The 13,563-nt window shown below is 52.1% G+C and overlaps 1 protein-coding gene and 1 long non-coding RNA gene across 3 annotated transcripts in view; one reads left to right on the top strand and one right to left on the bottom strand.

Moving 5' to 3' along the window:
• The first annotated feature begins 1,266 nt into the window (after positions 1-1,266).
• On the top strand, positions 1,267-7,934 carry LOC137750933 (uncharacterized). 2 transcript variants are annotated; one of them, XR_011070645.1, is made up of 3 exons: positions 1,267-1,405; positions 2,876-2,967; positions 7,838-7,934. It is a non-coding gene; the product is annotated as an uncharacterized lncRNA (long non-coding RNA). The 2 variants fall into 2 exon arrangements; XR_011070644.1 differs by lacking the exon at positions 7,838-7,934 and adding an exon at positions 3,849-4,133.
• VXN (vexin) overlaps positions 4,831-13,563 on the bottom strand; it is a 25,571-nt gene continuing 16,838 nt past the window's right edge. Inside the window, exons 4-6 of the mRNA XM_068525319.1 lie at positions 11,954-12,015; positions 9,132-9,223; positions 4,831-7,232 (exon numbers count right to left, since the gene is read on the bottom strand). Of these exons, the coding sequence (XP_068381420.1) occupies positions 7,049-7,232; positions 9,132-9,223; positions 11,954-12,015 (338 nt within the window). The 3' untranslated portion in view covers positions 4,831-7,048. The remainder of the gene's footprint in view (positions 7,233-9,131; positions 9,224-11,953; positions 12,016-13,563) is intronic.

The following is a 13,563-nucleotide window of genomic DNA, read 5'->3' as shown; positions in this document are numbered from 1 at the left end:
TATGTAAAATTTATTGCTCTTTTGGTACAACACCTCCAAAGAGAGCCTCAAAGTGTAACTGAAATATTTGAGTCAAGTTTGCCCCCTCCAGGTAGGTGCCCCTTCAGTGCCAGCCGGCAGTGTCTTTGTGTGGAGAAAGCAATGGCACTTGCCTCTAGTAGGGCTCCTGAGGGCAGTGCACAAATCGGACATCTACATTCAGTGGTCTCCAGAGTCAGATCTCCAGGCCTGTCACCGATGGCTTTGTGATTTCAGACAAGCCTCTCTCTCTCTACGTAGGGGTAAATGGAGTGGGTAAAAGAAAGAACTGCCTCACAGCGTTGTTTGGAGGTCTACGTGAGCCAAGGCACTTTAAGCACTTAGCACAGTGTCTGGCACATGGTAAACACCCAGTAATGTTCGCTTTTGTTGATATAGCTGCATTTATCTAAATGTAAGGGAGTTCACTGCACCCCAGCTGGAGGGCCCAGGAAGATGTGTGGGTTTAGCCTGTGGTTTTGGGTAGCCCCTGGCACACAGCCCTAGGCGCCTAGCAGTGTGTTTATCCAGTTTCAAAGGCCAGGCTTGGCTTTCTGTCCTTCCTCCCCCCTGGCTGAAGGAGCAGGGAGTAGACAGACAGAATAGCCAGGCATCCCTTCTCCTACTTCCTGCTTCCTTCCCCAATCTCTGCCTCTCACCGCATCCTGAGGAAGAACAAAGGAGAAGATGGGAAAGTGAAACAGGACCAGGCTGAGCGGCTTCACAGGAGCACCAGCTCCCAGGGGCTGCAGAGGCAGCACGCTGACACCCAGAGCCCCGCCAGGGTCCTAGGGAGCCCAGATGACAAAAGCCTTGGCTTTGTTCTGGTTTCTTTATGTGTGGCAAGAGGGCAGGACCCTGAGGCTGGAACCCGTTCCCCTGGGAGGGTGGTTTCTCCAGACAGCAGGGAAAAGTCTCCATCCCGCTTTCCAGCCAGCTTCTAAACTGGCCACCTGCTTGGTCTACACGGCAGTGCCTCTCTGGGGTTTTTCATGACAAACGGAGTCTCCTGGGTTGTTTGGGGATACGGGGTTTGAGTGAGAGACTGGGGAGCCTACTTTCCTGATGAGGTCACTATTCCTTGAGTAATTACCTTGCTTTCCTTGGCCTGAGCAAGCGGCAGGAATGCCTTGGAGCCCTGTTTGTTTGTGAAACATCAAATCCCCGCCTAGTTACGCCCAGGCGGGCCAGCTTGCTTCCAGACCCCGAGCCCTCGTACTTCTTCGGTCTTGAGCCCTGCGGGGACCGGTGTCTGCTGCCTGCCTTGGAACGGAAGGGCTGGAGCCCGGCTGGGGCAGGTGGGACGGGGGCCAGCGTGCCTCGTCGGGGCCTGGGAGCTCCTGAGCCCATGTGCGTTGTAGGTCTCGTCTGCGGGGGAGTTTTGATGGTGAGGATCGTTGGCAAGGGGCCGGGGCGGCATTTGGCAGTGAGCGCTCAGCTCCTGGAGCGGGAGGGCCGCTTGGATTCTCGGCGAAGTCGAAGGAGGGGTCGCTGCTTCCACTTCCTGCCTGGGAGCCTAGGGCCGCCGGCTTGCCCTGGCCTGGCCGGGCGGGCGGCCACCTGGGGAGGGGTGTGAGGGTGGGTTGGTGGGGGGAGCAGGTAGCCTGGGGCCCCGTCGGCCTGGAGCCCACCAGCTGACGACGGGCCTGGCCCAGGAGTCGGGCTCCAGGCTCTGAGAATGGTTCTATTCTGGGCCGCTGACTAGCTCCTCAGCCCTCACTCCCGCCTTGAGCTTCCTGAGTCACTCCTCCCCACTCCCAGCTCTGCTTCTTTCTGAATGGAGCGGATTATCACAACACCATATGGTGGAAAAGCAATTCATAATTCATAAAGCCCTTCTATGCACCGGCTCTCTTCGAGCTTTCATCAGTCTGTGAGGGCCACTGGGCAGGTGACTGAATCCATGCGTCTCAGAGGAAGGGCAGTGGAGGCTCAGAGAAACGTAAGCAGCTTGACCAACAGGACACACACAACACATGTACAAACACACACAACACACAACATGCACACGTGCGCGCACACACACACACACACACACACTGCAAGTCAGTGTGCGACTGGGCCTACAGTCAGGCTTCCTGCCACGAGGCTGGTGCTCATCCCCAGCCCCTGGGTGATCGTGGGGCACAGGCTGGCAAGCGGGCCCCTGCAGTACCGCCTGTGCTGGCCACTTCCTTTCTTCTTCCTGGAGGACGTGAGTTTTCCGGGCATATCGTACTTCGGCTCCAAGGAATTTAAAACACTGGTGGTGAGAAGCAGGTCTCTAGACAAAGTGGAGAAAGTCGCCTGAATTTGCTTCCCCTTTCCAGGCCCTTTCTTCCCTTCCTGCCTCAGCATTTCACCTCCTCCTTTCACCTTACCTCCTGGTCCCTAAGAAACCCTCTTCTCCTTTCCTTCGTTCACCTACTCTAAGGCACAAATGACTGATACGGTTCAAAGGGTTCCCCCTCCATACCTTAGCCCCCCTTACGATCATGTGGTCTATGCCTCAACTTACAACACAGGCACATTCAAACACATTGTCTCCAGGTGGGAAGCACAGATTTTTTAACAACTGGCGCTGCCTGGGCAAACAACCCATGAGAACCAACGCTGGTCCTGGCGCTGAGTGGGCCCTGGAGCCCCTGCACCCTAGAGCTGGGCATTACCCCCAGCAGCTGGTCCAGGGGACAGCAGTCTGCAAGGGTCCCGGGGAGGGCCTGGGTAACCGGGGCTGGGTGGGTGGTGCTTCAGGGAGCTCTGGGCTTTGACCTTTACCAGCTAGCATGGGAGCACGGCCACACTTTCCCACGCGCACCACTATACTGCTGCGTACTGGCTGCATATTCATGCCCACGTTTCGTTGCATCTTTTCCAGGACATTCGGAGGAAGATACCACATTTTCTTTTTAACAGCTGTGGAAACTGAGTGTCCATGAGGTTCAACAGCTTCTCAAGCTTTCATAGCCAGTGAGTGTTTCTGGCAGTTGGAGAAGTTCAGAGCATGGGGTACCCAAGATGGGAGGCCCTTTGTGGGATAAAGGAGGTCGGAGCCCTGGGTGGGCAGAGGACACCGGGAGGGCTCAGGCCCCACCAGAGGTCAAGGGGCAGGGGGAGGGAAAGTGGGGAAAGGGACAGAAAGATGATGTGTGTGCTTATGCAGACTGGGAAGATGGCAGGGGTGGGGTGGGCGGACACTGAGAAACTGAGAACAAGCTGCTGTCACCGCAGTTTTAGTGTGGCCAGAGCCAGTCCTGGGTGAAACAAAGAAACCATTTCCATTGTTTGCTTTGCTTCTTGCCCTGTATCTGAACGTGGTCGCCCAGAGAATGTGATCCCTTGGAGGACTGGCTGTGGCATTTGATTTTAGAAATAGCTGTGTCTGGTTCATCAGGGGCTGCTGATGAACTCCTGATGTCCTCCCCACCTCCTCTTCCCCCCATAACCCTGAGCTCCGTGGAGTCTGTGAGCAAAAGCTGGCTGGTGTTAAGTGGAGCTTCTCCCTGAAGAATTCTGGGACCCAGGTGGTCAGAGTAGGAAATTCAACTTGTTCTTCTGCGGATGGAGTCCAAAACGTGGGTCAGCACTTGCCCGGAATTCCAGTAGCCCTCCCCACTGGGGGCTGGATCCAGATCCCCCTGTCCTTCCTGGAAAAGCACAGGCACCTCTTAGGCCAACAGGCAAAGCCCTGGATGTTTGGCTCCAGGGGAAGGGAGTTTAGCCTCATGGCAACCTGTGTTCCTAGGGGCCAGCCGCGGGCTTGGGACTTAACGAGGTTTCCAGGAGCACGAGGGGTGGAAGGAGGGCCTATGGGTGAGGTGGTATGAGCCTCCGTACTTGTTTCTCCACAGACCCAACAAGGGGCACAGAGCCAGCTGCCCTGTCAATGATGGAGTCACACATCAGGTTTTTCTTTAGGTCAGTTCCACTCCCTGGGCAGCACATGCCTCTCCCAACAGAGGACATTCATAGGTATGAGTCTTGTCCCATAGCCAAAGTGACTGCCCCCTGAGATCTCTGTCCCTCTGCACCGTGGCAGTGCCTTCACCACAAACCTCTCAACAGAGGCTGACATTCTTATAAGAAATTGAAAACTAAATGGAATTGTAATCCTTAGGAGAGTTGTCTTTTTGTCTGTGCTTCTCCTTGCATGTCCCCAGGTCTCTGCCAACTTAGAGTCAGAGACAACGTGTCACATGATGCCTTTTCAAATCGGGCTCTGGCTGTCGCTGCTTTCCCTACCCACTGCCCATCTGCCAGATCTAGGGGCGGGGTGGAGGCCTGCCACAGAGAGCATCCAGTAAGAACTGAAATATGTGACTGGGACTTGGTCCTAACAGAGGTGACTTTATTACCCTAAATGTCTTGGAACTCCTGTTGCCTCTGGCTCAAGAGGACTCCAGGCTCCTTCATTCCCGGACAGCCGTCTGCAGCCAGCCTTGGCGTCCTTCGGCAAGTGACTGTGATGTGAGTCACGGGGGCAGTCTCCAGACAGGCTGACTGTGAGGTGGGCACAGAGGGATGGTCACTGAGCCCCCTGGGGTTTGTGGTGGGGACAGAGGGCAGCATCCCAGGGAGGAGGGTGAACCCTGAGAGCACAGGTCAGGCCAGGCCAGACCGCAACAGAAGTGGCCCCGGTGCTGACTGTTGGGCGGGGCCTGTAATATCAAAACCAGACATTGCCTTAGGATGGAAAGAACATGCTGGGTTCTTTCTCACAATCCTTTTCATTTAGGTAAAGGAGCAATGAGGTACAGATGCATAATTCTTTCCCTTTGTGAAAGCCTTCTCTCATTCAATGAAGGAGCCCCAGGCATACTCTTGTGCTGATTTATTAATGTCACAAACAAAGCAGGCTTTATTTTCATTTGAACTGGCCAATGAAAATGTTCTATACAAGGCAAACACTTCATCATGAAATTTTTAAATGAAAAATAAATAAGTTCCAGCCTACGTAGATCTCCAGCTGCCACATACAAATAGAGGACATCAGTTATAAAGTAAATAAGTTAAAATAAATAGTCATAGGATACTCTGATAGGTCCAGTGTAAACTACGTGTGTTCTCCCTACCTTTGTTCCGGGTCCCTTCACCCATACACTGTAAGACTATTACACAGTCCACTGGGAACTTCATTGAAAGAGCACTTGATGCCCAAATCTCCAAGTCATGTTCTGATGGGAAGACTGGGTGTTCGGAGTCTAAAACAATGGTTGAAGAGCAGAGGTCAGCAAGGTGAAAGCCCAGAAGCCCAGGCCTCTTATCCCCCATGCCTTCTTACATTTCACCTGGAGATGTGGAAGCAGGTAATTTAGAGATCAAAAAGCAACATGTGGTCACAGAGCAGCAGCATGTGAATAACAGCTGAGTCTGAGACCAGTGATGTGGCCCAGGTCTTCCTTGTAACCAAAAAATGGCAATTTCCAACCTGGTCTTAGACTGAATTTCACTATGGAGTCGCTGGTTTTGTTAAGTGGGTTGGATTAATTTAAGCTTCTGAGTTAGAAAACAAGCCTCCTGGGGGCAGAGTTGAGGCCACAGATGACACATATACGAGGCATATCCCACTAATCCGCTCCACAGGCAGGCATTACCAATTGATCACTGCACTCCTTTATCTCAGACTCTAGCTCCACACAGCGCTCTAGGCAGCCTGTGCCAATCAATTATGTTTAGCATTTGATATGAAAATTATTTACTGGCCTTGGTTCTTCTCTATGTTCTGAATATTCTTGTGTGAAGGAGTAGATATAACACAGGCATTGGAGCCTGACACCCATATGGGTTAGGTGCCTTCAGACTAATCATTTAACTACTTTAAAGCCATGTCTATTAAATGGGGAAGGCCACCTAACTCAGAGTTGGCAGAAAGATCGGGATAAGGTATGTAAAGTGCTCACTATCACACCTGGCACATAGTAAGCATTTAATAAATGGTAACTATCATTATCATGTTATCATTTTGAGGCTACTGATGTTGATGATAGAATTGATGATGACATTTCCATTAAAAGAAGGAAAGCATAATATGATATATTATGAAACCATATGAATGGTTTATATCATTTATATCATGTACTTGTTCTAACTTTGTCAAATCGTTGCCTTCAAATATTGCCCCCAGAGACATATTCCTACCCCTCAAAACCATCTTCAACTCAGTTACTAGAGTAGGCAAAGCAAGGAGTCTGGTACAGAAGCTGAGGACCTGGTATCTAGTTCCACGATCTGGTATCTAGTCACATAACCTCTTAAGGCCCTTAGCTTCCCCATCTGTAGATTGGGAATAATTGTGCTTTCTTTAACAGGAATTTTGTGAATATAAGAGGTAATGGATGGGGGAGCATTTTCAAAAGTTAAAATAATTATACCCAAGCAAGGTATTATTAATTCCACTAGACTGTGTCATTTCAGAAAATATTAGCATTCAAAAATTTAAATCATGTTTTCCTATAGAAAAATCACATGTAAAAGAATAGAGAATTCATGCAATCATGCCAAATGATCATCAGAACTGATCTTGATGATACCCTCAAATGAATATTAGAACTACTAAGTAAATATATATAGCACTTTGTCACTAAAAATCCTACCTCATCAAGATGAAATAAATATGGTGACAGGAACAGTGAGAACCATTGTGCTTACAAGTGCCTGAAACATCAAATTCTTACATTTATACCGGAAATTAGAACGACTCACAAGGAAGACTCAGGAATTGCCTGCTTCCTTCCTTGGAGGTCTTTAAAATGGGTTGGGAAAGTTTGATTTTGGTGCCATTTTGCTTGAACATAGGGATATAAACTTGATGACCTCCCGAAGTCACTTTCAGACCAATGGCTTTATCGATTCTAAGAAGGAACAGTTTTCTTTTGCCTTCGAGGGAGGTTCCTTTCCCGTTTCCTGAGCCAGGGCGATTAGTTAGTACTGGAGGGTGATGTGCGGGGACCAGCTAGTAGCAGAGGTGAACATCGCTCAGTTCCGATCTGGAAGTTTCCTCCCCTTGTGCAGTGAACTCGGGCCAGCGCAGGGCACCTGGGGAGGGTCACCTTTAGTCAGCCTCAAAGGCGCTGTTGGTAGCTCCCATGTATTCAGACTTCTTCTTGTGCCTGGTCCACATTTTCCGGAGGATGCTGGGGACGCCGCAGGAGGCACTTCCTGTCAGCGGTAGGGAGGCTTCTGCTCCCTGAGGGAGGGTAGGATACTCTTCAGTCATCTTCTTGAGGTGCCTGGATCTGCAGAAAATCCGCAGGTGGGTGAGGAGGGCGGTCACTGTGCTGAGCCTGTCTTTTAATTGCTGCCCTCGAGAAGAGGCGCCAGAGCCCTGGCTCGTCCTCTGCTCATACATCCTGTGACCACGGTGGAGGGTCACTGCTGGGGCCCACGCAGGAATGACACCCCATCCCCCTGCCCCAGGGAGGTCCTTGCATGGGGAGAGGGAAGGAGGTGGCCCTGAGCACACTGGCTCATGGATCCCAAGTTCTGCCCTTGTTCCAAACTCTGCCCCTCCTCACCCCAACCCCCCATCCCTCCACCTCTGCACAAACGATCTTGCTGGAAAGAGCAGATGTCACAAAGCGTCAGCTATTGAAAGCCCATGAGCCCTGGGGCTGAATCCTGCTCCCCACTTACTGTGTGACCTCAGGCAAGTGATTTGACCTCAGCCAGCCTCAGTCTCCTCATGTGCAAAATGGGGATAATTTCATCTAACTCAAGGGGCTTTTGTGAGGAGGAAAATAAGGTCATAAAGCATCCGGCACATTGTCCATCTCAATAAATGTTCATTTTTCTCACCTGCTCTCCTTCAGTGAAAGAATGGCCTTTGTTTTCTTTTCAATAGCCAGGGTCCAGGAACAAATGGAAATGAGAACGTCTAAGCTTAGAGAGAAACGGGCCATTTAGAAGAACCCTTTGCAATGCAGCTGCGCGGATGGAAAGGGCGCGTCTCTTGAGGCACGCGGTTCGTGTTTGCTGGTTACTGCAGCAGTCAGCAACAGCCATTGCCGCTCAGAACAATTTGCTACTATAAACTCAATACAATCGAAAAGATACTTTTCTCTAACTAGGTCCCAATACGTGGAGTGGCTTGGCTTTTATCATTCATTCCAGATGGCTTTCTTTCACCTAAAAGGGCTTCACACTGGTCTGTTCCTCCTCTAACTCCCTCAGCTTTCAAGGTGTGCAGACCTTGGGTTGATATTGTGGTGCATGGTCCCTCATATGTGAGCATCTATCACCTTCCCAAGCACGTGTCTTTCCGATTCCCAGGTTGTAAGCTTCTTAAAAAATGATGCAACCGTTAGAGCTAAGCTCTTCGCACATTATCTCATCCTATTCTCACAATAATCTCTCAAGAGGTTATGATCGTCCCCATTCTTTTGGTTTGGGTTTGTTTTTAAAGAAGCGAGGACACAGAGGTCTGAATAACTTGCCTGAAGTCATAGCAAGTCAGCAGCAGTGCCAGGCACGCAGGCAGATCTGAGTCAAGAACCCATACCCTTCATCATCCCTGAAGCCACTTTTCTGCCCTCTCCAGTCTGGAAGATCATGATGGGGGCGTAAATGTACGCGCTGAGTTGAGTTTAAGGCTCTTGCTTGCCATCTTCTTTGTGCCATGTTGAAGGCAGTGAGGGCGTTCCTGGGGGGGCTTATCACTCCTGCTACTCTAGCTGCTGGTTCTGGGTCAGAGTTAATAGTAACGCGCTGGTTATAAATTTGGCTTGAAACATTTGTAGCTCACGTACTTTTTACCCGGGCAGGGGCCCTTAATCTAATTCGTGAGGCGTTTCTGACACCAGCATGCCTTCAGGAGGCTTTGCATATGGCCTGTGATTACATTTATCTAATTAACCAAAACCCCTCCCTCTTTAGACTTCTCCTAGTCTAAAGAGTGGGGTTAATGAAGTGGAAACCATCAAAAACACTTCAGCTTAATCCTAGGGGAAAAGCTGATGTGGCGCGACAGAAACCCAGGATTATTGCCCTCATTAAAAGGTAATTTACAGCTGGCAGGGATTCTGTTTTAGCTTCTTGAGGGTCTGACGGCCGGGCCACCTGTTACTCTCTGGCCGCAGGAGCAGGACGGGAGCGGGTGGGGAGCCCCGAGGCAGCCAGGCTGCAGGCACAGCACTTACCCTCTGGTCAGAACGGCTCCGTTCTCCGAGCCCGGAGCTGCCGCCTCCAGGACGGTGGGAGCTTTCACCGAGATCCGGGCCACCGGAGGCATCTAGGTTGTGAGAAGGGAGTGTGAGGATGGCGCCATGTCCCCAACTCCGGCAGTGGCTGGAGCCATTGGAAAGGGCATCAGCTAAACTGAACTACCATCAACCCAGGGCAATGGTCCTCATACAGCCGCGGGCACCAGGCCTCCCCCACCACTCCGGGAGGGCTTGTTAACGCAATGCTGGGCCCACCCTAGCTTCTGAGTCAGTAGGTCTCGCGTAGGCCCGAGAATCTGCATTTCTAACAAGTTCCCAAGGGCTCTAGTCCCAGGACCCCACTTTGAGAACCACCTACCTAGAGAAACTTGAAAGCAAGCAACTCAATCTTGCGAGGGCTCTGTCCCCCTTGCACCCCTGTGGTCTGTCTGTGTCCACCTTGCTGTCAAATCCTGCAGGTTCTGCAAGGTCAGTGTCACCCTCTCCCTTTTCTCTGCTGCAGCCTCAGGACCAGTCCTCCTTGGGACAGGACCTCCTTTTCTCCCACAAGACCCGCCACGCACCCTGGGCCCCTCCTGGATTCACAGGGTCTCGCCACTGCAGGGTGGACCGAGGCCAGCTCGGCACCCTGATCTTTAAGTCTCCTCAAAACAGGACTCCACCTTATCTGTGCAGCTCTGCCTTCTGTTTCCCCCACGTGTCCCAGCAGGGCTGGTCCTACCTTTCCTGATGCCCACACGCAATGCTGCATCCTCACCCAGCTTTTCCTTCATTCTCTGGATCAAGCCTCATCTCTGCCTGCCCTTCAAAGACCACTTCCTCCAGGAAGCCTCCCCTCAGGCTGGTGCCCCAGCTGATTTCTCTCTGTCTCCTGCATCCCCACAGCACTGAGTCCTTATGTGACATGTTTTGGCATCCCACCAATTCTGTCTCTTTACGGTTGTCTACTTGTTTCTTATGCTGGTGCAGTCTCCCCAGGAATGGCATGCGTACAACAGGGTCTGGGACTTACCCTTTGGTGGCCCTCCTCAGCTCTCCTTAAAGGAGGTGGTGAGTGCTCAAGAAACATGTACCGAATTGAAAAGTCACTGGTAGCCTAAGCAGGGCTAGGTCCCGAGTTCCTTCAGTCAGTGGACCTCTGCTTTGCTCCTCCACCCCACGCCCCAGGGAAGGCTTAAGATCACCACATTCCTGAAATTGCTGGAAAATTCCAGGTTGAGGACACCAGGAGTCACTGCCCCTTCTCTCCCGCAGGGGCCAAAGGTTGTGGGCAGAGTCACTGTGCCACCTTGTGGCCTCTCGGGAGCTGTCCCTCCCCATCATGCCCGCAGCCCAGAAACATGCTTCTTCCCGGGCTGTCCACCATCCTGTTTGCCCCAGTGCGTGTTAGCGTCAAATCAGATTTAGCTGTTAGAGCTCTGAATTGTTCTCTGCCCTGGGATGGGGGCCTCCAATGAGCTGCAGGACCCCAGCCCCACCGTCTCAGACCCAGAGGAAAGGGTGAGTCATGCTGCCGCTCTGTCCTCTGCACTACTGTCGCCCCCTCCTTTGTGACCACCTCCCCATCACCACCCTGACCCATCCCACCTCGCTCTGGCCTCCCAGCTGCAGCTACCTCTCTGCCAAGGGCACTGAGTCCAGCCCGGGGGCTGGGGGCAAGTAATCCAAGGCAGTGAGCTGCCCTCTCCCCTTAGCCTTGGGCTCAGCTGAGGGCAGCAGTTCGAGCTGTCACAGCCTGACCACCTTCACTCTGTGGCAACGGCCCAGCCTTCCTCAGTTTCCCCTGGGTCCCAGGTCGGGACAGGGGAATCCTGATTGTCCCATCCCTGCCCTTTGTGTGGTTTTCCTAGTACAGGGATGACCTAAATGAAATAATTGGATTAGATTTCCTGCCCAGACCAGGAGCAAAGCGCTCGCGTCTCTGTCCAGTTTGTTCCATAAGGACGAGCGGGTGACTCAGACACTCTCTCCCGTCTGTTCTAGTTCTCAGGATCTATGAATCTTGAGAGCTGATGCCCGCAGAGCCCAGGACGCCCAAGCTGACCTCACCTCCAGCCACCACTCCACCCCTTCTGTGCTAACCCAGGGGACACCCACATTCATGCCCAGAAGATGGTGAAGGAGATGTATTTTTTCAGGGTGACGCTGAGCTAGACCCAGACATGCACTACCCGCTCCCCCTTCAGGGAAAGACAAGCCGCCCAGCTGGGGGAGGGCGGGGAGCAGGTGGTTCTCAGCTCCTTCAGGTGTCCTTGGCTACAGAGGGCCACCTCGCCCAAGGTCATGCCCTCCTGGGCAGCCTGCATGCCCTGAAAGAGCAGGAAGAAAATATAAAGGATTGGTCAACTGGGTCCAACTCGGGCAACCCAGATGGACAATCCCTGCCCCAGAGCTCCCGGTGGGAGGTGCTTCAGCAGTTCCCTCTGAGTTGATGGTGTTTTGTGTTTTCACAGTGCTCGAGACCCTTGCATCTTTTTACCCCCGTACCTGCCCCTGCGAATTGGTCAGACACCTCCACCTGGCAGGGGCCTGCCACACAAACTGCTTCTTTCCCCCCCGTTTTGAGGTGTCCGCTAGGTAATACCTTCTGTTTACCTAAGAGCTGAATTTCTGGCAAGAAAGAGAGAGGCAGCCAGTGGTGTGCCACCAGCTGATAGGCTTTAGGAGCAAAGAACCCTCAGCTACACTTTTCTAGTAATCCTCAGGCCTGGAACAAAGGACACTTTGTCTTCATGGCACAGACAGGACAAGAAGTTTAAAGCACAGCAGATACAGCTAACCATGTTGATTTTACTTACCAAAGCTTTGCTATATGCTCGATTCCCACACAGATTTGCTGATTTGGGTTCAGAAATCCCCACTGCAAAGTTGAACGGAGGGGACGTTACTCAGTGGTACTCTGGGTTCCAGCTCCCCTGGGTTCTGCCTCAATTATCCCATAGCTAATCAATCACAAGCCAGGAATATTCTAACGGCCTTTGTACTGAGCAGCAAAATCACGTACTAGGGTCAGGCAATGGGACAACTGTCGAGTGGGTCACCTGCACCCCTGGCGCTCTTGGGGAGGTTAGAACTAAGGTCTAATAAGATCACTTGTGTGGAGGTGTTCAGTACGGGGTCTGCCTGCAGTAGGGGCTCAGAGAATGTGCCCTTAGCTCCTCCTTTCTTCCTAAGGCGCCAGATCACAGGAGGTTATCAGCAGTTAAGTCTTTATAGCTGGGATCAGTCCTTTAACCTGCCGCTCCTGGACACGCCTCTGTGAAAATGAGCCCAAAGTCCTGCCTGCTGTGGGAAGTAAGCCTCATAATGTGGGAGGATTGGAGGTTATCAGAGTCCTGAGGCACTGGCATGAGATGTATGTGAGAACCTCCTTTCTATGCCTTTATTTGAGGCTCGACCCACTGCTGGGAATCCAGATGTTGAGCTGAGGTAGCTGGTGATGGGCGGGGGTGGGGTGGAGTGGGGAGGCTGGCCTTCAATCGAGTCCCTCCTGGGGCAGATGTTCCTGGAGGAGCCCCATGCTATCAGACTACAGCGTAGAGAAATACCACCCCCCCGCCCTGAGGAAAACATCTCAAGGCCAATAAAATGAAGTTACAGGCTACCAAGGTCAGACCACGGTGTGCCGTGCTCTGGCGTAAGTGACGATAGTAGCTCATATTTTTGAGCATTTACTGTGTCCGTCGCTGTGCTGAGTGTAAGACTCATAAACATTGTCTCATTTAATCCTCACCACAACCCTCACAGGTAGACGTCATAATAGATGAGGAAACAGAGGCTTTAGAGATGCACAGCAATTACGATGAAGCTGGGTGAGGAAGATCTAGGGAATGGTAAGCTGACCTCTTTGGTGGTCTTGCAAGGCTGGTAAAACTTGACCGAGGGACCCCCTAACCCATTCTGGGAGGAGTTTGCCAGGTGGAGAGACCCAGGAAGGGCAATCCGCAGAGAGAACAGCGTCGGGGAAGGTCCGGAATATAACAGAATATAATGAGTGGTCACAATTACACCACAGCTCAGGGCTGTTCTGTGCATGGACTGGCAGGGACAGGAGTGTCACAGGAGGTGGCCCTGGAGAGGTGAGCAGAGGACTGGGTCCTGGAGAGCCTTGGGCATGGTCTGGAGGGCAGCTGGCGGTGGAGAGGACACAGTGTTTAAAGCAGAGCGTTGGCAGAGGCAGATTCTGCGTTAGGCTACCCTCTGGTAGCCTTGTGGAGCAAGAGCGACTGGTAGCTGAGGACCAGGCTTGGCTGCTACACACAAAGGATGAAGGGAGTCTGAGCCGGTAGCCTGAGATTGGTACCAAGGAGAGATGAGACATACGGAGGAACTGACACTGTCAGTGGTTAGTGTGTGGAGCGGGGGTGGGGAGGACAAGGGGGTACTGGGATAAACATCCCAGCGGCTT

The sequence above is a fragment of the Eschrichtius robustus genome, chromosome 17 (assembly GCF_028021215.1).
Source record: "Eschrichtius robustus isolate mEscRob2 chromosome 17, mEscRob2.pri, whole genome shotgun sequence".
NCBI lineage: Eukaryota > Metazoa > Chordata > Mammalia > Artiodactyla > Eschrichtiidae > Eschrichtius > Eschrichtius robustus.
The sequence above is the reverse complement of the archived record's forward strand: the minus strand, read 5'-3'. Positions and strand labels throughout refer to the sequence as shown.